At 35.0% G+C, this 21,344-nt stretch overlaps 2 protein-coding genes across 3 annotated transcripts; both read left to right on the top strand.

Annotated features, from left to right (window-relative positions):
• Positions 1-886: 886 nt before the first annotated feature.
• On the top strand, positions 887-14,633 carry LOC129892285 (uncharacterized oxidoreductase At1g06690, chloroplastic). Its single transcript, XM_055967852.1, has 10 exons — positions 887-1,270; positions 9,541-9,632; positions 9,730-9,770; positions 9,886-10,050; positions 10,148-10,170; positions 10,252-10,323; positions 10,549-10,716; positions 11,457-11,539; positions 11,618-11,680; positions 14,192-14,633. Exons 1-10 carry the CDS (start codon positions 1,060-1,062, stop codon positions 14,375-14,377), a joined length of 1,104 nt encoding a protein of 367 aa, XP_055823827.1. The 5' UTR covers positions 887-1,059; the 3' UTR covers positions 14,378-14,633.
• A 2,858-nt stretch (positions 14,634-17,491) lies between these two features.
• LOC129892284 (transcription factor PIF4-like) lies at positions 17,492-21,140 on the top strand. Of its 2 annotated transcripts, XM_055967851.1 has the most exons (10): positions 17,492-17,563; positions 17,676-17,725; positions 18,019-18,100; positions 18,214-19,066; positions 19,145-19,243; positions 19,337-19,402; positions 19,684-19,749; positions 20,018-20,323; positions 20,457-20,583; positions 20,838-21,140. In XM_055967851.1, exons 3-9 carry the CDS (start codon positions 18,030-18,032, stop codon positions 20,544-20,546), a joined length of 1,551 nt encoding a protein of 516 aa, XP_055823826.1. In that variant the 5' UTR covers positions 17,492-17,563; positions 17,676-17,725; positions 18,019-18,029; the 3' UTR covers positions 20,547-20,583; positions 20,838-21,140. The 2 variants fall into 2 exon arrangements, with proteins under 2 accessions (XP_055823826.1, XP_055823825.1); XM_055967850.1 differs by lacking the exon at positions 17,492-17,563 and having other exon boundaries at positions 17,600-17,725.
• The last annotated feature ends 204 nt before the right edge of the window (positions 21,141-21,344 follow it).

The following is a 21,344-nucleotide window of genomic DNA, read 5'->3' as shown; positions in this document are numbered from 1 at the left end:
ATGACGACAAAATCGTTCTTCTCCTAGCTAGTTAGAAGGCCACAAAAAGCGTTCTTTAATTTTAACGTTTTAATTTTTTTATATTTTATTTAATTTTTTTCAATTATTTTGATATCCATCCGAAATTAACTAATTTTAAATACAAGCAAATGTAATTAAATTTGAAATCATATCAAAAAGGGAAGACAAATAAAATAAAAAGAGTAAATAAAATCAATAGAAAAATAAAAGAGAAAAGACAATGAATGAAAGTAAAAAAAAGATTTTTTTAAAAAATAAAAATCATGTGGATTAACTTAATTTAAATAAAAGATAAAGAAAATAAAAAGATTTTAAAAATTATTTTTTTAAAAAAAATTTAAAAATTAATTACTGGCATGGCAGTGAGTGTGTACAAACACAACCAACTTACTTGGTTGAATGTGTCACGTCAGCACAAAAAATGCATGAAAATATAAAAAAATAACTTTGAGAGAAATAAAATCTTAATTAAATTAAGGTGTCTCGTTTGAAATTTTAGTGATAGTTTAGGAGATAAACAGAGTGGAAGTATTGGATTTGCAACCTCATGTGGTGGGAAGATTTGGGAGCCAATTGGGCATATAACCGTATGAGAAAAAACCAGACGGGGACCGCCTACCAATCTTCTCATGGGCCACATTTGTGGCGTAAATTTCACGGTCATGTAACTATCATTATTTTTATTTATATAAGTCATTTAATTTAATTTTTAATATAAAACTACATACCATAGAAATATTACCAACTTTTTTATGAATAACCCATTTCTTTTTCTTTTAAGAGTTACAAATAAAAGTTTAATTAACAAGCAGTGACCACCGATTCAATCCAAAATTCAAAATTCATATGAACAATGTAAAATATTAAAACAATGAAATATAAGTACAAAACGTATGAGTTTTGTATTTTGAGTCGTGGGGGTCATATTAACCTTGTATTTTGTAGTTACTTGTGACATTTAGCGGAAACAGTGTCATCAAACTTGTTACATATATAGTAGACAAAGAATGATTGAGGTTCATTCACACTTTTGTTAAAATGGCTTTGCATTTCAGCAGTGGCTGTTTGTGTTGTTTAAGCCAGATGAGGTCTCAGAAAATCAGAGGTGTAGCACCTGGGAGCAGTGTTACTGTGAACTCAGAAGAAGATAAGGTGAAGCTTGGTGGGTCTGACTTGAAGGTAACTAAGCTTGGAATTGGGGCTTGGTCTTGGGGTGACACCAGCTATTGGAACAACTTTGAATGGGATGGTCAGTTCTTTTTTCATTTTAAAATTAGAGAATTGACAAACTTTTTGATAATTTGGTAACCGTGAGTGTGAATCTTACTAGCTCAGTTAGTTGGCTACACGATTACCTGTCCCTCACACACTTTTTTTTTGGTGAGGGTTTGCATGAGACTGTAATAGTAGATCAGTTGGTTGGTTATACTCAACTTTTTACACCTTGCCTTGTAATATTCTGACATATTTCCCTTTTACTATAACAATATTGCAATTTTGGTAAGCTGGTTAATCATTTTGCTAATTGGTTTTTCCTAATCCTGATGAACTGATTCTGTGCTAGGTTTGGGTACTGTGGAAAACTATTTTCTACTCATTTCTTATTTGGTCATGTAAAAAGTGAGTGTTTTCAAGATTGTTTATTGCAATCCATGATTTGATCATTATGGGTTTGGATAATTTAATTTGAAATCTATTGTTTGTACTTCTTTGGTGAATTTCTTTTTATACATATACAAGGATTAAGCCAAAGGTACGGAGGAATCGTAACGGGTATAGGTCCCTCTTTTCCCTTAGTATTGTGTCTGTTTAATATTTTATTAGTCAAGGATTTAGTGGGATATTCATTCTGGAAATTTGAGAGATAATACATACATAGAGAGCTGGATACTCTTGTTAAGATGGTCTTGTTTGCTGGTATTGAACATACCTTGAAGGGAATGCCCCAATTGATTTGACTTGAATTGTTACTTTTGTTCCAAAGGAAATTGAATTGAGGCCTAATGGAACCTTTGTGTAATGTTCACCAGTACACGATTGTCATTGATTCAGGACAATCTTAACGGTAGTGAGAACAAAAGTATCCTTGATCCGTTGATTCCCTCAGCTGAATGTGATTTTCTTAATCACATTACCTGTGGCGTTTCATTAAGAAACCGAGAGTTTGAAAGGGAAATCACTTGTTTGGTCGAAACAAGAGAATCCCATGTTTAGGATAAAAAGTGGCTCCGTGAAAGATTTATCCGTGAAGGATATAAATCTGCATTTGAAGGGTACAAAGCAGGAGACATTGACATGCAACAGATGGTGAAGGATACACTCAAATCATATAGAAGTTTTCTCTTGGATAGTAAAGAATATTGCTTGAGAAAGTGGAGTTGAGAATATTGTGCAAAGCAGAAAAAAATTGAACTGTTATTGCACTTATGGACCAGGGAATCATGCAAAGCAGAAAAAAATTGTCATCTCTTATGGACCAGGCGCATTCCTACTTACGTTTCCTTTGAGAAAATATATTGATATTTGTTACTGTTGCTACTGGAACTACTGCCGTTGTTAGATGTTCTTTTTCCTTTCTAATTACTTGAAGATAGTCAGGAACTTTATAGCTATTTTTGCCTCTAGCTATGTGACTATATCTTCATCATTGTTTTTCCTCAATGTAGATATTGAAGTTGCAATTGCTATAACAGTTGTAAACATGTTAGAAACAACTGAGGTTATTCCGGGCTACATTAACGTCTAAGAAGCAGTTTTATAAGTAGAAAAATTTAGAGTTGTTTCAGCAAAAATAAAAAACATTGAGGTTTATTGTGGATTGCCTATCTGATTGATGTAGTCTTTAAAGGGTGTTCTGATTATACCAATTACACTTCTTCTGCTTTTGACTCTGTCTTCAATTTCCTTCATTTAATGTAATACTCCAATCCTCCCTTGTGACATTTTATGTTTATTTTGAATGTCTTCTTCCCTCATGTAATGGATCCTACCATTTCCCTTAACATCAGTTGATTTGCTAGTTCAAGTATCTGATTTTTCTTTCCTTTTCTCGTTAAGTAGCATCCAATTTATTACCCTCTTTGTTCATCCAACTTCTTTTTTTTTTTAATTTTGATAACCGGTAAATCGCCTGGGCCTGTGGTACACGGTTCAAAACTCAGTGGATAATGAGCCCACCCTATACCCCCCACCACTTAAATACCATGCATTTAAATACAACACGCTTCTCTTTTACCACTAGACCAAAGCCCTGAAGGCTCTTTGGATAAAAAGGTTCTTAAAAAGATTTTCTGTCTTATAGCTTGTTTGGCCAAGTTTTTGGGAGGCCAAAAGTGCTTATTTTAACAAACTGAGATGTTTAGCCAAGTTTATGGGAGAAAATAAGTATTTCTGGGAGAAGCGAAAGCTATTTTTCGGGAGCTAAAAAAAGTTGTTTAGCTCCAAAAGTACCTTTTTGGAAAGCACATTTGAGAAAATATACTTAAAACACTTTTGAAAAGCTTGGCCAAATACTAATTGATGCTTCAAAAATGCATTTGTTTTTCATCAAAAATACTTAGTTGAAAAGCACTTCTAAAAAAGTGTTTTCCAAAATAAGCTGATTTTAGAAGCTTGGCCAAACAAACTATTAGTCTGCCTTTACTAAGAAAAAAGAGCGCACTTGTATTCTGGCTAACAAGGGGAAGCTTCTCTTTTTATTTTTAAATATTCAAATCCAAGTTTGTCTCTATTAGAGCAAGCGCGGGCGAGCAGCCTTACACCAAAGTTAACATGAAGGCTAAGGAAAATATTTGAGAAAGCTCTCCTTTCCGACTTCTATACTTCTTATTCTCTTCTTGCAAACGGCCCTTGAAAATTTTCCTTTTCTTTTCAGTTTCTAGAACATTTCCATTTTCAGCTTCCTCCGTGAATAGTATCTAGTTTGGAGAACGGAAAATATTTTTTTTCGAAGATATTCTCAAAGATTTGCACCTAAAAACTAAGCATGTGTAAGGGCATGTGCTATAAGGTATGTGATGAAGAAAGGGCTTTATGCTTAGTTCTTGCTACCTATGGTGCCTGGAAGATGAAGATATGGAGAGCTAACAGTGCCAGCGACTGCAGAGGATTGAAGAACTGTTAGTCAATTTACAGAAGTGAGGCTCAATCTCCAATGTTGGAGCTTAAATTACGTTGGAGCTTTCCAATGTTTTCCAAGTCTGAATATTTTCTTTAAAATAGAAAAGAAAATAAGCCTAGGTTTTGCATTTTCATAATATTAAATTTTGGACATACCTGTTAGAAAATGAGATTTTCTAGATAGTTTTTAAGTCTAATAGTGTTCTCTTTTAAATATTATGTTTGGTTTGTAAAGGAAGGGTAGTCCTTGTTTTATGGAATTTGTTTTGTAAGTGGTTGGATAGGTATAGACTCTACTTACTTTTTGAAAAAGCTTATATAGCTATATATATTCAAGCCTTATGTAAGATGTCATATAAATGTAAAATCTGTTGCTAAACCTTATTTTTTCTTATCTATTTAAAAATCTAACAATGGTATCAAGAGCCCTTCTTCTTGAGGGATCTGTGAAGGCAAGAAAGCCAAGGTTTTCTCCAGTTCTTCTAAGGTGAGCTGAGCAGTGAGCAGCAGTAACATGGCATCCAACAGCTTCTTGGGTGCAGGCCCTCCTATGTTTACAGGAGAAAATTATCACATATGGGTGATAAAGATGAAGGCTTATTTCAAAGCTCTTAGTCTATGGGAAACAATTGAAAGAGAAGATGATCCTCCTCCACTTGGACCAAATCCAACAGTTGCACAAATGAAGATTTATGAAGATGCGAAGTCAAGGAAACCAAAGGCTCTCACATGTCTTCATTCAGCACTTTCAGATGTGATTTTCAAAAGAATAATGACTTGTGAAACACCTAAAGAAGCATGGGATAAGCTAAAAGAGGAGTTCGATGGAAGTGATAAAGTGAAGGTTGTCAAACTCTTAACTCTCAAAAGAGAATTTGAGATGTTAAGGATGAAAGAAGGAGATACTGTGAAAGAGTATTCTGCCAAACTTGTGGAAGTTGTAAACAAAATAAGGTTGTTTGGTGAAATCTTTCCAGATTCAAAGGTGGTGGAGAAGATAATGATAAGCTTACCAGCAAGGTTCGAGTCCAAGATTTCAGCAATAGAGGAATCTTGTGATTTAAAGACTTTATCAGTTGCAGAACTGATCAGCAAGTTGCAAGCCCAAGAACAAAGATCAAGCATAAGAGATCGAGAAGTAGCAGAAATGGCATTTCAGGCACAACATAAAGGCAAGCAGCTTGTGAAGGACAATAGAAGGATGGAAGGAGATAAAGTAGCAAAGGGAAAACCATGGAAGGAATCTTCAAAGAAAGGGAAGTTTCCACCTTTCAGCCACTGTAAAAGAACCAATCATCAAGAAAAAGACTGCTGGTTCAAAGGAAAGCCATCCATTCAATGTAGATTCTGTAAAAAGATGGGCCATATTGAGAAAAATTGCAGGGTCAAGCAGAATCAGCCACAACAACATCATGCGCAGCAGGCAAATTTTGTTGAAGAGTCGGAAAAGGAAGAAGAAAGCTTGTTTATGGCTTCTCACGAAGAAAACACAAGCTACAAATCCTCATGGTTCATAGACAGTGGATGTACGAGTCATATGTCACACAATGAGCTCTTGTTTCACACACTTGACAAGTCGTTCAAAGCTAAAGTTAGGATGGGAAATGGTGAAACAGTCGATGCACATGGAAAGGGTTCAGTTGCCTTTCAAACTACACAAGGTACAAAGTTTATACATGATGTGTTGTATGTTCCTTGTTTAGCATGTAACTTGTTAAGTGTGGCTCAAATGATGTCGAAAGGTTGTTCCTTAATTTTTAAGGGCAAACATTGTTTGGTTTTTGACTCAAAAGATAGTTTGATTGTTAAAGTAGAAATGGTGGATAAATCTTTTCCTTTAGATGGGAAGTTTGATAATGCAAATTTTGCAAGTATGGATGAGTCATGGTTGTGGCACAAAAGATATGGGCATTTTAACTATGCTACTTTAAAGTCTATGTATGAGAAAGACTTGACTAAAGAGTTACCTGAGATCTCACTGTCTAAAGAAGTCTGTGAGGCATGTCAGATGGGTAAGGTACACAGAAAATCATTTCCTAAAAGTGCTACCTGGAGGGCAACTGAAAAACTTGAATTAGTTCATACTGATGTGTGTGGACCTATGCAGACATCATCTTTAGGACAAAATAAATATTTTGTTCTCTTTATTGATGACTTAACAAGGATGACTTGGGTGTATTTTTTGAGTAACAAGTCCCAAGTATTTTCAGTTTTTAAGAAATTTAAAGCTTTTGTTGAAAGACAAAGTGGTTGTAAGCTGAAGTCTTTGAGATCGGACAATGGTGGTGAATACACTTCAAATGAGTTCAATAAGTATTGTGAAGATATGGGGATTGATCACAAGTTGACAGTAAGTTATTCACCCGAACAAAATGGAGTCTCGGAGAGGAAAAACAGGACTGTTGTTGAAATGGCTAGATGTTTGTTGCTTGAAAAGAAACTACCGCAAAGCTTTTGGGCAGAAGCTGTTTATACTTCAGTATATCTTTTAAATAGGTTGGCAACTAAAGCTGTGGATAAGAAAACTCCTATTGAGGCTTGGAGTGGAATAAAACCATCTGCCAAGCACTTAAAAATCTTTGGTTCGATTTGCTATTCTCATGTTCCTTCAGTCAAAAGAAGCAAACTTGAACCGAAAGGTGAATTGGGGATCTTTATTGGTTATTCATCGCAAGCCAAAGGTTATAGAGTTTTCAGCTTGCAAACAAAAAGTATTTCCATCAGAAGAGATGTTGTAGTAGATGAGCATGCTTTTTGGAACTGGGATAAGGAGCAAATTGAGAAAGATAATGCAGATTTTCAGAACTTGCGTACGCTGCCTGAAATCCAATCATTTGGCTCTGAAAATTTGGAAAAAGATGAAGAATCAGATGGGGAATCCTTACTTGATTCGCCCATTTTGAAAACAAAGTCCCTTTCTGAGATATATGAAAGATGTAATGTTGCAATCTCAGAGCCAAATAGCTATCAAGAAGCATCAAGACATGAAGTTTGGATTGAAGCTATGAAGGAGGAGATTGGTATGATAGAGAAGAATGATACTTGGAAGCTGGTTGATAAACCAAAAGACAGAAATGTAATAGGGGTGAAATGGGTTTATCGAACCAAACTTAATCCAGATGGTTCAGTTTATAAATACAAGGCAAGGCTTGTTGTGAAAGGTTATGCGCAAGTTGCAGGTCTGGATTATGGAGACACATTTGCACCAATTGCACGACATGATACAATAAGGCTTCTATTTGCTTTGGCAGCTCAATCAAATTGGAAATTGTATCATTTGGATGTGAAATCAGCATTCTTAAATGGACAGCTGCAGGAGGAGATTTATATCGACCAACCAGAAGGATTTCAAGTTGCAGGAATGGAGGATAAAATCTACAAGCTACATAAGGCATTGTATGGATTAAAGCAGGCTCCTCGAGCCTGGTACAGTAAGATTGATTCTCATCTTATTTATTGTGGCTTCAAGAGAAGTGAAAATGAAGCCACTTTATATGTGAAGAAGGCTAAAAGAGGAGATGTGCTTTTGGTGTCACTCTATGTTGATGATCTTCTGTTAACAGGAAGCAATGAAGCTATGATAAATCAATTCAAGCAAGAAATGGAGACCAAGTTTGAAATGTCTGATTTGGGTGAAATGAATTACTTTCTGGGAATGGAGATTCGTCAAGCTACAAATGGAATCTTCATTTCACAGAGAAAATATGCATGGGATATTCTTAAAAGATTCAAGATGGAGAGATGCAAGCCTGTATCGACCCCACTAGTTCACAATGAAAAGATTTCGAAGTTTGAAGGAGGTGATAGGGCTGATCCTGCAGTTTATAGAAGTTTAATAGGTAGTTTGCTGTATTTGACAGCAATAAGACCTGATCTCATGTTCGCAGCAAGTCTTCTATCGAGATTTATGCATGCTTCGAGTCAAGTTCATCTTGGTGTCGCTAAGCGAACGTTGAGGTATATCAAGGGAACTGCTAATTTTGGTATTTGGTTTAAAAAGGAAGAGCAAGGGAAATTGATGGGTTATTCAGATAGTGATTGGGCAGGAAGCATTGATGATATGAAAAGTACTTCTGGATATGCTTTTACACTTGGTTCAGGCATGTTCTCATGGAATTCAAAGAAGCAAGAGGTGGTAGCTCAATCTTCTGCAGAAGCTGAATACATCGCCGCTGCTGGTGCAACTAATCAAGCTCTATGGTTAAGAAAGATTCTATGTGATCTGGAGCAAAATGACATTGAAGCTACTGTCATTAAGGTTGACAACAAGTCAGCAATATCTATGGCCAAAAATCCAGTGCAACATAGTCGTAGCAAGCATATAAATGTGAAGTTTCACGCTATTAGACAAGCAGAGAAGGATGACGAAGTTAAACTTGTTCATTGTAGCTCAGATCAGCAGATTGCAGACATCATGACCAAGGCTCTTCCTAAGGGGAAATTTGAAGTTCTAAGGGCTAAGCTGGGAGTATCCAAGAAAAATCTCAAGGAGGAGTGTTAGAAAATGAGATTTTCTAGATAGTTTTTTAGTCTAATAGTGTTCTCTTTTAAATATTATGTTTGGTTTGTAAAGGAAGGGTAGTCCTTGTTTTATGGAATTTGTTTTGTAAGTGGTTGGATAGGTATAGACTCTACTTACTTTTTGAAAAAGCTTATATAGCTATATGTATTCAAGCCTTATGTAAGATGTCATATAAATGTAAAATCTGTTGCTAAACCTTATTTTTTCTTATCTGTTTAAAAATCTAACAATACCGTGGAACCAAACAAGATGTAACCTTTTCCTCTGTTCTGTAACACCAACATCCTGCCTATGGCAAGTCCCACGAAGAGTCTGGGGTTGCCCGGTCGGAGTCATGATCGAACATGACGCTTGCTTGATAGACTTAGTTAGGAAATAAAATTATGCATTTGCTATCAGCTATAGCTTTTGGCATGATGATAAGTGTCTGATCCTAGCAAGTGGTATCAGAGTCAATGTCATGGGTTCGATTCCCAAGAGCAACATGTTGCATGAGGTATGTGTTGGGAGGGGGGTTGTTGGGTAACGCCAACATCCTGCCTATGGCAAGGCCCACGAGGGGGCTGGGGTAGCTCGGGTCAGAGTCTTGATCGAACATGACGCTTTGCTTGGTGGACTTAGTTATGAAATAAAGTCGTGCCTTTGTTATCAACTATAACTTTTGGCATGATGGTAAACGCTTGATCCTAACACCCTCTTATTTTTTTCTTTTTTGGTTGAAGATCTTATGGTAATTACTAATAGCATCTGAAATGTCAGCCACTTTTTTGTTTTTCCCTCTTTAGTTATTTTGTTTGAATTGATACCTAGCTTGTTCCGCTTCTCCATTATCATAACCAATATGATTTAACTCTTTTTTTTACTGGAAATGATGATAGATAGAAAGCTCAAGGCTGCAAAGACTGCTTTTGATGCCAGCATTGATTGTGGAATAACATTCATCGATACTGCTGAGGTTTATGGTTCAAAGGTGAGGAATGGTTTTTATTTTGGCTATTTCTTAGTCTGCTAAATTTTACAGAAAAAGTGGACAATCACGAGAAAACCACTATTTCCTCTACTTGCAGTTCTCATTCGGTGCGATAAATTCTGAAACACTACTAGGAAGGTGAGCTTTGAGTTCTTCTAAATCTTCATTATTTTTACTTGCGGACAAAAGAATATCAATTTGCATGTTCTTCACATTTGTTGTTTCTCCAATATAATTTAATGTTTTGTTTCAGATTCATCAAGGAAAGAAAAGAAAAAGATCCAGAGGTGGAGATTGCTGTTGCAACTAAATTTGCTGCATTACCATGGAGGCTTGGCCGTCAAAGTGTCGTAGCGGCCCTAAAAGATTCTCTTGCACGTATGGAACTTTCTTCAGTTGATCTTTATCAACTTCACTGGTAGGCTTCTTAAGCGCTCTCCTTTCTGATTATTTTCTGTTATTCTCTTGAGCAAACGGTCAATAGCTGATAAAAGCTTTTATGGTCTAATTCTCAGGCCAGGAATATGGGGAAATGAAGGTTTGTCATGTCTGATTCCCTTGTTCAATTCAACTAATTTAACATAGACAAAGCTTAGTCAATGAGAAAATCCCTTTTCAGGTTATATAGACGGTTTAGGAGATGCAGTGGAGCAGGGCCTTGTTAAAGCTGTGGGAGTATCTAACTATAGTGGTACACTCGTTGTTTCTATTCAATTAAATGTTTGGACAGTCCTTTTGATGACTACTTTTACTTTTCTCCGGCCCGATAATATTTCAGATCGTTCTTATTAAGGGTGTTATGAGAATATGACTGGGTCAAATTAACCAAGCATTCTCCCCTTTTTCCAAAAATGAAGAATAAAAAAATTTCATGCTACATACAATATTTGGCCGATGGAAGTGGTTCTTGTTTCAGAAAAGCGTCTTCGCAATGCATATGAGCAGCTGAAGAGGAGAGGTATCCCACTAGCGTCAAATCAAGTTAATTATAGTCTGATATATAGGTTGCCAGAGCAAAATGGTGTAAAGGCCGCCTGTGATGAATTGGGGATCACGTTGATTGCATATTCACCCATTGCTCAAGGTAAACCCTGATTTTGCATTTGTTAATTCTGGGTATACAACTGTTTTCTTGTGAAAATGTGTTCTATAATGACCCGATTTACGGCCTCAATGAACTAGACATGAAATAAATAGTCTATGAGGCTTTATGCTGCTGATGAACCTAAATTTGGAAGCTGGTTTTGCTGCACTTTAGTCACCCCTGTATATTAATGATATATGTCATCGCACTTGTATATAGTGTTTACTGAAAATGTATATAGACTTGCTAAAAATTCCTCCCTATTGCAACCGCCTACTGTCCCAGTCATTTTTGCATCATAGTTTAGCCAATAGTACATATTTAATAGTTCTTTCCAAACGATCATGCATCACACTAAAAAACTGCTTATGTAGCCTAGGTAAAGGTTACGCAATGCAAGCAGTTGGTTTCAGACTTCTATATCAATTTTGAACGGAGGATATGAGGGGAAGCACACCCCTTCTACTCTCCCGCCATCTTATTGGCATAGGAGGTCTATTATAACTCTTATGTCATACCTGTCTTATCAATTAAATGCAATGAACTTGGACTTATATGGACTTGAGCAATTCTCCCTCATGAGCTAGCTTTTAGGGCTGAGTTAAGACCGGATGTCATATCTTTACTATATGTTTCAGTATCTTAATTGTTTTCTATTTCAAGATCAAAGTAAGAAAATTCACATTAACTTTTCTTTGGATTATGTGGCCCGAACTCGTTACATTTCCCAACTTATACAGGAGCTTTGACTGGAAAATATACTCCAGAAAATCCTCCAACTGGCCCTCGAGGACAGATCTATACTCCTGAATTTCTTACCAAAGTAAGGGCTTTTAGTATGTGATTAGAGATTATTAAGAATTTCACTTCTTATGGCTCATGAACTTTTGTGCACTTGCAGTTGCAGCCACTCATAAGTAGAATAAAGGAGATTGGAGAAAGCTACAATAAGACTTCAACGCAGGTATATCTTCCTTGTTTCTCGAAAATCTCATGCTTTGGCTAGCTTAATTCTTCAGGTGTAGCTTTGTTTGGAATGCTGTAAGGCTAGTCATAGTAGAACCTGTAAGTTACTTTGGTTATATCACCTCCATCCCAAATATGTTGTCTTTTAGCAGGAAAGATAAAGTAAAACTAGTAATAGATCGTATAATTAACCCCTTCTAACTGGTTGTCAGGACTTCGATTCAGTAGTGAGAGCGCAACATGTGATGGGTAGATTAGGTGCATGTCATTAGTTCAAATCGTGGAGAAGGGTAGATATTGGATGTACCTATTAAAAAAAGGGTATAGATGGACCCATTATTCACTGAATTTCGAATCGTGCGTCATCTAGACCTCAGTGATTTCTCGTTCACCAAGAAAAGAAAGCCTTCAAGCTTGGTATAATAATCTTTTTATCAATGTTAGAATATGAATAGGTATATACAATCCTACTTAGAGTAGGAATAGAAATAGGAATATTAATAGGAATAGAAATAGTAAATAATATCCTTCTTGGTAAAGGATTGTATTGTAGTGTCTATAAATAGGGTCTTTGTGTAATAATGTAGCTACACAATCTAATAATATTTTCCCCCTATATTTCTCACATGGTATCAGATCCTCTACGATCTTGGTAGAGAATCAAAGAACTTCTGTTGCGGCAGGCGGCTATGACCCATATATGTCGCTCGTCTGGCCAATGATTATGTTAACAAAAAAGTCGAGGTCACCGTGTATCTTTTCGGTGACTATTTTCTCATATCTAATTTGCGTAACGCCGTACATTTTTCGGTGACCACTTTTTCATATTTAATTTGAGTAGTACTAGGCATCTTTCCGGACTACTTTCTCATATCTGATTTGTGTAGCACCGTGCATCATTCTGGTGACTACTTTTTCATATCTTATTTGTGTAGCACCGTGCCATCTTTACGGTGATGTGTATCACTGTGCCATCTTTTCGGTGACTACTTTTTCATATCCGATTTGTGTAGCACCGTACCATTTTTCCGGTGACTACTTTCTTATTTAGATAGAGTCGTGCCATCATTCCGACCCTACCCATATCATTTCTATTTTTCAGTAGGGTCGTGCCATCATTCCGACCTACCCATATCATTCTCTTTCTCAGTAGGGTCATGCCATCGTTCCGATCCTACCCATATCATTTTTATTTCTCAGATTGTGACCACTTTCAGCCATCAAATTTCATAATCCAACGCATGCGCATGTTCTGACCATTTTTATGGTGACTGTCTTATTTAAAATCTACTCATTTCTTGATTTTGAATCGTTCCATATATATTTTATACCAGATTTCGAGCACTTTCCAGCAACCATTGCATTGTTTCCAAGAATCTGAGTTTTCCTGCAATATTTTCTTTCTGTTTCAGATTTACTTTTGCCAAAAAAGAAGAAGAAGAAGGTATACTTAGATATTTAGGCTGGATTACAAAGATTTTTTTCTCTCCCGTGGCTAAAATAGTATATGTCCGCCTTTTTCTATCTATAGTTGCCATTCTCCATTGACCTTTTAATTAGTTGGACATTAAGATTTTTTTTCTCCACTAATCTCTAGGAAGAAGTCTATATGGAGCAACCACCTAATTTTGTTGCTCAGGGGGAGTCTGGTACCCTTGTATGTCGATTGTGTAAGTCACTCTATGGTCTGAAACAATCTTCTCAAACTTGATTTAGGAAGTTCAACACTGCAATTCAGAAATTTATCACTCGGTGTTTTATTGACATTATGCCCCAAATCCAATATTTCATGAGAAGACCAAACACATTGAGTTTGACTAACATTATGCATCAAATACAGTATTTCATGAGAAGACTAAGCACATTGAGATTAATTGTCAATTTTGTGAAGTCGAGTGATCAATTTGCACATATCTCACCAAGCCCCTCATCGGTCCTCGTATTATTTACATTTGTAATAAACTCGGGACATATAACTTGTATGCATTAGCTTGTATTGTAGTGTCTATAAATAAAGTCTTTATATAATAATGTAGATACACAATTCAATAATATTTTTCCCCCGCAATTAAAATGAGACCTTTTATTTTGTCTTCTTCAAAAGTTGTGGTCTTTGATAGTTCTATAATCATTAGTAAAGTCCAAAGTTCACCTTTGAGTTTCTGCCATTCAGAATTCAGTACATCTACCCTAGCTAACAGAAATAGAACAAGTGGCCTTCCACATTAATTGTACATATGTCCTCATCAAGTGGCCTTCCACATTAATTATACATATGTCTTCATTTTTCTCGAACCCTGCGTATAGCGGGAGTTTAAATGCACCAAACTGTCCTTTATGTCCTCATCCTCAATCTCATATATAAATATTTTTAAAATAATATATTTTGCCTACATATCGTATACAAAAATAAAATAAAAATAAGAAATCCACTTATTTTCTCAAAAAATATACATTTCCTGATTTTCAAGATATTTGTTTGCAGTGATTATGTTGTTACCCTTGACAGGTGGTCCTGAATTGGTTGATTGCACAGGAGAATGTTGTTCCCATCCCAGGAGCCAAAAATGCAGAGCAAGCCAAAGAATTTGCTGGTGTATTGGGTTGGACACTCACCCAACAAGAAATCCACCAACTTCGTTCTTTGGCGTCAGAAATTAAACCTGTCATGGGTTTCCCTGTCGAAAAGTTATAAGCCTCACAACATCATTTTACATGTACATTATTCTTTTTTTTATCAAACTTTTTTTTTTACATGTATTTTACAGTGATTAAGAAAGTCTTGGAAATGTTAGTACTGCAGACTCCTCAGTGTGAAAAAAAAGTAGTACTAATAAATCAAAAATAACTACATATTCTGTGTAATTCCATAAGTGAGATTTGGAAAGGATGGTGTGTATGCAATTTTAGACCTATCTATTTTAAGAAGGTAGAAATGTTGTTTTTTGATAGACCCTTGGCTCAAGTAAAATAATAAAAATCAAGTATATAAAGCAAATACAACAGTGAAGAAGTCATGTGAAAAAAGAGAACTGTAGCAATAACAAACAATATAACCAAAGTTTTGTTATCTAATATGTATTACAAAAATATTAGAACAGCTATTTTGGTAACAAACAACAAAGTTTAAAGAATCTTTTCAAAACCAGAAACTTAGAAGCAGTAAAAAAAAAGAATCAGAAACAAAGAAGAAAATCAGTTCACCGAATGCACAATGTTTTCTTAAGGAAATTATTCTCCTCAAGTACCCGAGGTTAATGGAATATATCCTCCCAGGATAGAGCGATCTTACTCACCGGTGTATCGGTACCTAATACTACAGTGTTAGCGAACCGCTCAACATCAGTAAAATACACTAGAATTTGTTTGTGTAGAAGAAGAAGAAGCTCATAAATTTATTGTCAATAATGAGAGAAAATTCACTATTTATAGACAACAAAGGATAGTATGAACTGGTGCTTATTGTGATTTATCAGAAATGTTACAACCATTTGAAAAACTCATAACCTTTCAAAAAAGTAACAACTTTTCGAAAAAGTCACATCTCTTCAGAAAAGTCACAACACTTCATTTTCATTCACACTATTCAAAACCCAACGAATGAGAAAATATGTAATACTAGAATCAAAGAATAAGATAATAAGAGAGTAATAATAACAATACTAATAAGAAAACTAGACAATGCTCTATTACTTACTAATAGTTTTCTACTCTAATTTTCAACCTCCATATTTTTCTATCTAAAATCATGTTCTCAATAAATTTTATATATTTCATATTTTATTTAATCACTTTTCTCCAACATTTTTCGACCTTCTTCTTTAATTACTTCTCCCAATACTCATCATAGTGAAGAGGAGATTAACAAAAGGAAAGAATATCTCACTACCTAGAATTTTACTTGTCTTCTATTAAATAAGTGGAGTAATACTTGAGGATATTATATACAAATGAATATGGAAACAAAAAAAAGGAACAGAATATTTCACTGTCTTGAATTTCACTTGTCTCCTATAAAACATGTGGAGTCATACTTAAAAAGGATATGAATATAAATATGAATATGAAAAAAAGCAAAAAAAGAAAATAAAAAAGGTAACCGCCTGAGTAGTTGGGAAGTAAGAAAAAACATATTTTGTTGATTTCTAGATAGCTCAATTGGTGAGTTTTGGACTCAAATTATTTTCAATAGATTTATTTTGGTCCTTTAAATATAATTTGAATATTTTTAATCTCGTAACTTTGCTAAAATGAAGTATTTTTGGTCTTCCTAACACAACAATGTTAAAAATAAATGGCAAGAATAATTTTAACTGATAATGTTATCTCTTTCTTGATTGAGGCACATTTTATTTTTTCTTGCCTTCTTCATTTCTTAGGATTGTAGTTGCTAAGTATATCAGAAGGCAATACTTTAGAATGCAACAATCTGCCCCACTTGAAAATAGTAATCATTTTTCCACAAAGACAGTAATAAAATGGCCTTAAAGATACGACAACACAACCTTGGAAAAGAAGAATGATTTTGTCTGAATGGTTTTATATTTTACAAGAGTCACGTGAGTGTTCCAAGGATTTAACACCGTTACTTTTAAATGGTAACTGTTAAAGAGATCAGAAGTGCCCGCTTTAGTAAAGTTAAGGAGTTAATAAATGTACATACTATATTTGAAGGATCAAAATGAGCTACTCCCATAAATAAGGGATAATTTAATTCAAAACTCTCACTCAATTGGAGATTGAATTTTTACTATTGATAAGAATTCAATTTCTCACCTTATAAACATTTTTCATTTTCCTTAAAGCATTTAAAATATGAAATTAAACAGTCAATTAAGATTGAAACGCTCTTCATTAGTATCTATATATAACACTAATTGAATTCATCACAGAAAAGTTGATCATAAACAAATTCAACAACCAACTTAAAGTAATATACATCTGAAAAGTGAATCTATCATTTGATTATTACAAACATAAAATAACATACTACTTCAATCATAATATATTAATTGACTTGGTTACAAACATTAAAAAACACACTACTTCAATCATAATATATTAATTGACTTGGTTACAAACATTTTTAAAAAGAGAAAAACATACTAGTTCAATCATAATATAATAATTGACCCCAATCTTCTTGTCTCCTTAATTAACATCATTAGTAGTCGTTGAACACAATAATTAAAAAATATGTACTACAAGTGAATACATAAATAATAATTAAAAATAATAGTAAAAAAGAGGATAAGTGCGAACGTGGCTAAAGAATTTAGCAGTATTAGATCCACAAGGTGGAAAGGGTCCATAGGAAAAGAAAAGAAGATTTCATGCAGCTAGGCTAGATGTAGGTTGTATCATTTATATATCATATATTTATATCAATTTAATATTTTAAAAGTAAAATATAAATTTATATAAAAAAAATTCATCAAAATTATATTCATTTTATCTCAATTCACATGATTTTCTTTTCTTTTTTAGTCAGTTTCAGAAGATAAAAAAAATGATATATCTATAATTTATTTTAAATTACAAAATCTTTATATCAAGTCAAATTATATAATATAAATTGAGATGAAATAAATATTAAATAATAAATAATAAATTAAATTTATAAAATTTAAATCTTGAATTCGCCGCAAATAACCCTAATATTGACAGCTAAAGCCATAGGTTTTTGATGTATCCAAAAATAATACAGACGTCATTTTCTCTCTCATTAATACTATTATTATTAGTGTCCAATTCCAAAAATGATGCTCACATTTGCTGTCTGTTTCCTTCTTTTCTTCTTATTCTTAATTGAGTGAAACAAAGACAGTTTTTTTTCCCATTATAAATTTTTTGGTGTTTCTTCCATTTCTGAAGCTAAAAGGTTTGATTTTTCTTTTCTTGGTCATGTTATGTTTGCTTTTTTAGAAATGGGGTGTAAAAAGATTGATTTTTTAAGCCATTCTTGACTTGTTCTGTTTATGTTGTGTGTGCAGGTTTTTGGTTTCTTGGTAATTTTACTTCTCTGTTTCCTTATTTCTATAAGGTAAAAGGCAAAATCACTCTCTACTGATATAGAAAAAATCAGTCTTTCCATTCTTTCTTTTTGAAGGTTTTGGGGGTGGGGGTGGGGGTGACATGGGAGAAGGACAAGTAGTGAAAAGTAGAGGAACTATTGAAGCTTCAAGTGTTATGTCATGCTTATCTATATTTAGTTTCCTTTTTGCTCTATTTTGTATGATCAAGAGATTCACTTTTTCTTGATTAGAAAAAATCATTCTTTTCTGAGACTACCCTTTTGCTGTTGGACTAAAAGCTGATTCTTTTCTTGATATGCAGTAGTTTTAGCCATGAATCCTTGTCTTCCTGAATGGAATATGGAGACTGAACTTCCTGTTCCACATCAAAAGAAGTCCATGGGGTAAATATATATGTACTCTTTCTTGATTACATAACCAAAGTATATTAAATTTGTCAAAAAATAAAAATAAAAATGATGTTGAATTAGCTTCAACTGGATGGTCTTTTCTATAGATTTGATCATGAGCTAGTGGAGTTGTTGTGGCGAAATGGGGAGGTTGTATTACATAGCCAAACACATAAAAAGCAGCCAGGCTATGATCCTAATGAATGCAGACAGTTTAACAAACATGATCAATCAACAATAAGAGTTGCTGGAAATCAGACTAATTTGATTCAAGATGATGAAACTGTCACGTGGCTCAATTGCTCTATCGATGATTCGTTTGACAAAGAATTTTGTTCCCCTTTCTTATCTGATATTTCAACAACTCCTCCCCTAGGGGAGGCTGCTGATAAGTCAATTAGGCAATCAGAGGAAAATAATAAGGTTTTCAAGTTTGATCCTTTAGAGATCAACCGTGTTCTTCCGCAATCACATCATTCTGGTTTCGATCCAAATCCAATGCCCCCTCCAAGATTTCACACCTTTGGATCAGCACAACAGCAACATCATATAGTAGGGAGGAATCAGAAAGGTGTTAACTTTCCTCCACCAATAAGGTCCTCCAATGTGCAACTTGGTGGCAAAGAAGCTAGAAGCAATCTGATGCTGCAAGATATTAAAGAGGGGTCTGTGATGACAGTTGGTTCAAGCCACTGTGGCAGCAATCAAGTTGATACTAGCCGGTTTTCAAGTAGTGCAAATAGAGGGTTGTCTACAGCAGTGATCACTGACTATACCGGAAAAATCAGTCCACAAAGTGATACAATGGACCGAGACACATTTGAACCAGCTAATACATCTTCGTCTTCAGGAAGATCGGGTAGTAGTTATGCAAGAGTGTGTAATCAATCTACAGCAACCAATAGCCAGAGCCACAAAAGGAAGAGTAGAGATGGTGAAGAACCAGAATGCCAGAGTAAAGTAGGTTACATTTATCTTCTTAGTCTCTTGGCTTAAAGTAAGTTACATTTATCGGAAGTTCCATAATTTGCTATGTAGGCTGATGAGCTAGAATCAGCTGGAGGAAACAAGTCAGCCCAAAAATCTGGAACTGCCCGAAGGAGCCGTGCTGCAGAAGTGCATAACCTCTCTGAAAGGGTAGAAGTTGTTGACCTTCCTTTGCATATTTATATATGTTATTACTTCTTTGAAGAAATACACCTTAATCAACAAATGGCTTTCTCTTTGCAGAGACGGAGGGATAGAATCAATGAGAAAATGAAGGCCTTGCAAGAGCTTCTTCCTCACTCTACTAAGGTATGGGGCTGAGGAATCTGAGGCTGATTGTAATTTTCGTGGACAATAGTTGTAGTTTTCATCTGATCATGAAATTGTTAGCATTTGAAAAGTACAAATAGTATCTGGCACAACCTTAATAGCACAGAAAGTATACACGATCTTGATTCAATCGGCAATAGTTTCTTGGTTGACTCTAGAAACGCATTAATGAACCGCGTGACTGGGACTATTTGGTGTCCTACTGAGCTTGCTTTTTTCAGGAATTTCTAATTTTCTGTTTCATTGTTTACTATTTTCAGACAGATAAAGCATCTATGCTGGATGAGGCTATTGAATACTTGAAGTCACTTCAGATGCAACTGCAGGTATGTACTCATAAAATCATTCAGGGTGAGTTAGTGAATCATTTGTCCATGAACTCAATGTTTCTACGTTTAACTTATATACAATGACAATGTGGAAAAAAATTATATACTATCAATGTATTCAAACCCGTTGTAGAAGGTTACACATCTCAATTATTATGGACCATTACTTGTAGTAATCGTTAGATGACCTGATAGCATGTAAAATTTCTTTTACACTAACGGCGAATATAAGTTAAGCGCAATGTTCCTTTATGGTGATTTTTAGATGATGTGGATGGGGAGTGGCATGGCATCAATGATGTTCCCTGGTGTCCAACACTACATGTCCAGAATGGGAATGGGGATGGGTCCGCCTTCAGTGCCTTCCATTCACAATGCTATGCATTTTGCTAGGCTTCCTTTGGTTGATCCAGCAATCGCTTTGACACAAGCTGCGTCCAACAATCAAGCTGCAATGTGCCAGAATTCAATGTTGAATCAAGTTGACTATCAGCGCCATTTGCAGAATTCCAACTTTCCAGAGCAATATGCTAGTTACATGGGGTTCCATCCACTTCAAGGCGCTTCTCAGGTTTGATCTTCCACTTGCCATCTGTATTTTTCATCAATGTATACCTACTTTCATCATGTACACTTGCTATAAATAGCAAAAATTGTTTCCTGAATTCACTTCTCTTTTCATTTTATCGTTTTTTGGTTAGCAGCCTATAAACATTTTTGGCTTAGGTTCACATACAGCACAGCAAAGTCAGCAGCTACCGCATCCAACTAATAGTAATGCACCCACCACTTGAAGATTTATCACTGAGGATGCTATCGGTGGAAAATTAGGTAAGGGACTTTCTCTTGCTTCACCATTTGAAAAGTTGCATTGAGTGAATAGGCTCTGCTAATAAGGAGTACCATGACACCTTTTCTCTGTTGATGACATTTCTAGTCTGCTCGATTATATTCTTCGATTACTGTTCTATTTTCATCAACAAGTAGTGCTTGAGTAGACCTCAGGAAAAAAACACTGTTGCACCAGGAGTTTAGCATCTTTTAGAGTTGTCTGATTTGATAGTACTTCTCTTCTATTTTGACAGGACAAGGAACTTGCTTCATTTGGCCTAATGTTTATCATGGTATTAGACTCTGGCAATCAATGCCGGAAGATCTGAAGATTTTGGAAGCTAACCGTTCAAAGATGTAAGAGACATCGACATTACATGGACTTCATTGTATGAGACTCATGGAGACTTCCTCATATAGCAAAGCTATAAGTTTTTTATTCTATAGGAGCTTAGCATATTTCTCATGAACTTCATTGAATGATTAATAGTTAGAATCTGTAACTTACTGTATATAAGTAAATTTAATGAGGAATAAGAAACTATTTGGTTTTCAGATACTGATTTCTTGCTTAATGTTTTATCCTTTGTATCATATCATATATATATATTTTCCATGGAGATCAACCTTTGCTTGTTCTGTGGGGCTAGGCTTAGCTTCTTTTTATTTTGCTCTTAATCACATCATCTGCCATATCATTTTTAATGCCTATCACCACACCCAAAATGATTTTTAGCGGCAATAGATTGTTTTTTAGAGGG

Source organism: Solanum dulcamara, chromosome 6 (genome assembly GCF_947179165.1).
Source record: "Solanum dulcamara chromosome 6, daSolDulc1.2, whole genome shotgun sequence".
NCBI classification, from domain to species: Eukaryota; Viridiplantae; Streptophyta; class Magnoliopsida; order Solanales; family Solanaceae; genus Solanum; species Solanum dulcamara.
Note: the sequence above shows the minus strand (reverse complement) of the source record. Positions and strands in the feature narration are given on the sequence as shown.

Bases quoted from the DNA above. Each gene is read 5' to 3' on its own strand.
- LOC129892285 (XM_055967852.1), top strand. From the start codon at position 1,060: ATGGCTTTGCATTTCAGCAGTGGCTGTTTGTGTTGTTTAAGCCAGATG. The intron at 10,324-10,548 runs GTACACTCGTTG...TTCTTGTTTCAG, and splicing joins GGGAGTATCTAACTATAGTG to AAAAGCGTCTTCGCAATGCA. The intron at 10,717-11,456 runs GTAAACCCTGAT...CAACTTATACAG, and splicing joins ATATTCACCCATTGCTCAAG to GAGCTTTGACTGGAAAATAT.
- LOC129892284 (XM_055967851.1), top strand. From the start codon at position 18,030: ATGAATCCTTGTCTTCCTGAATGGAATATGGAGACTGAACTTCCTGTT. The intron at 19,067-19,144 runs GTAGGTTACATT...TTTGCTATGTAG, and splicing joins AACCAGAATGCCAGAGTAAA to GCTGATGAGCTAGAATCAGC. The intron at 19,244-19,336 runs GTAGAAGTTGTT...TTCTCTTTGCAG, and splicing joins TGCATAACCTCTCTGAAAGG to AGACGGAGGGATAGAATCAA.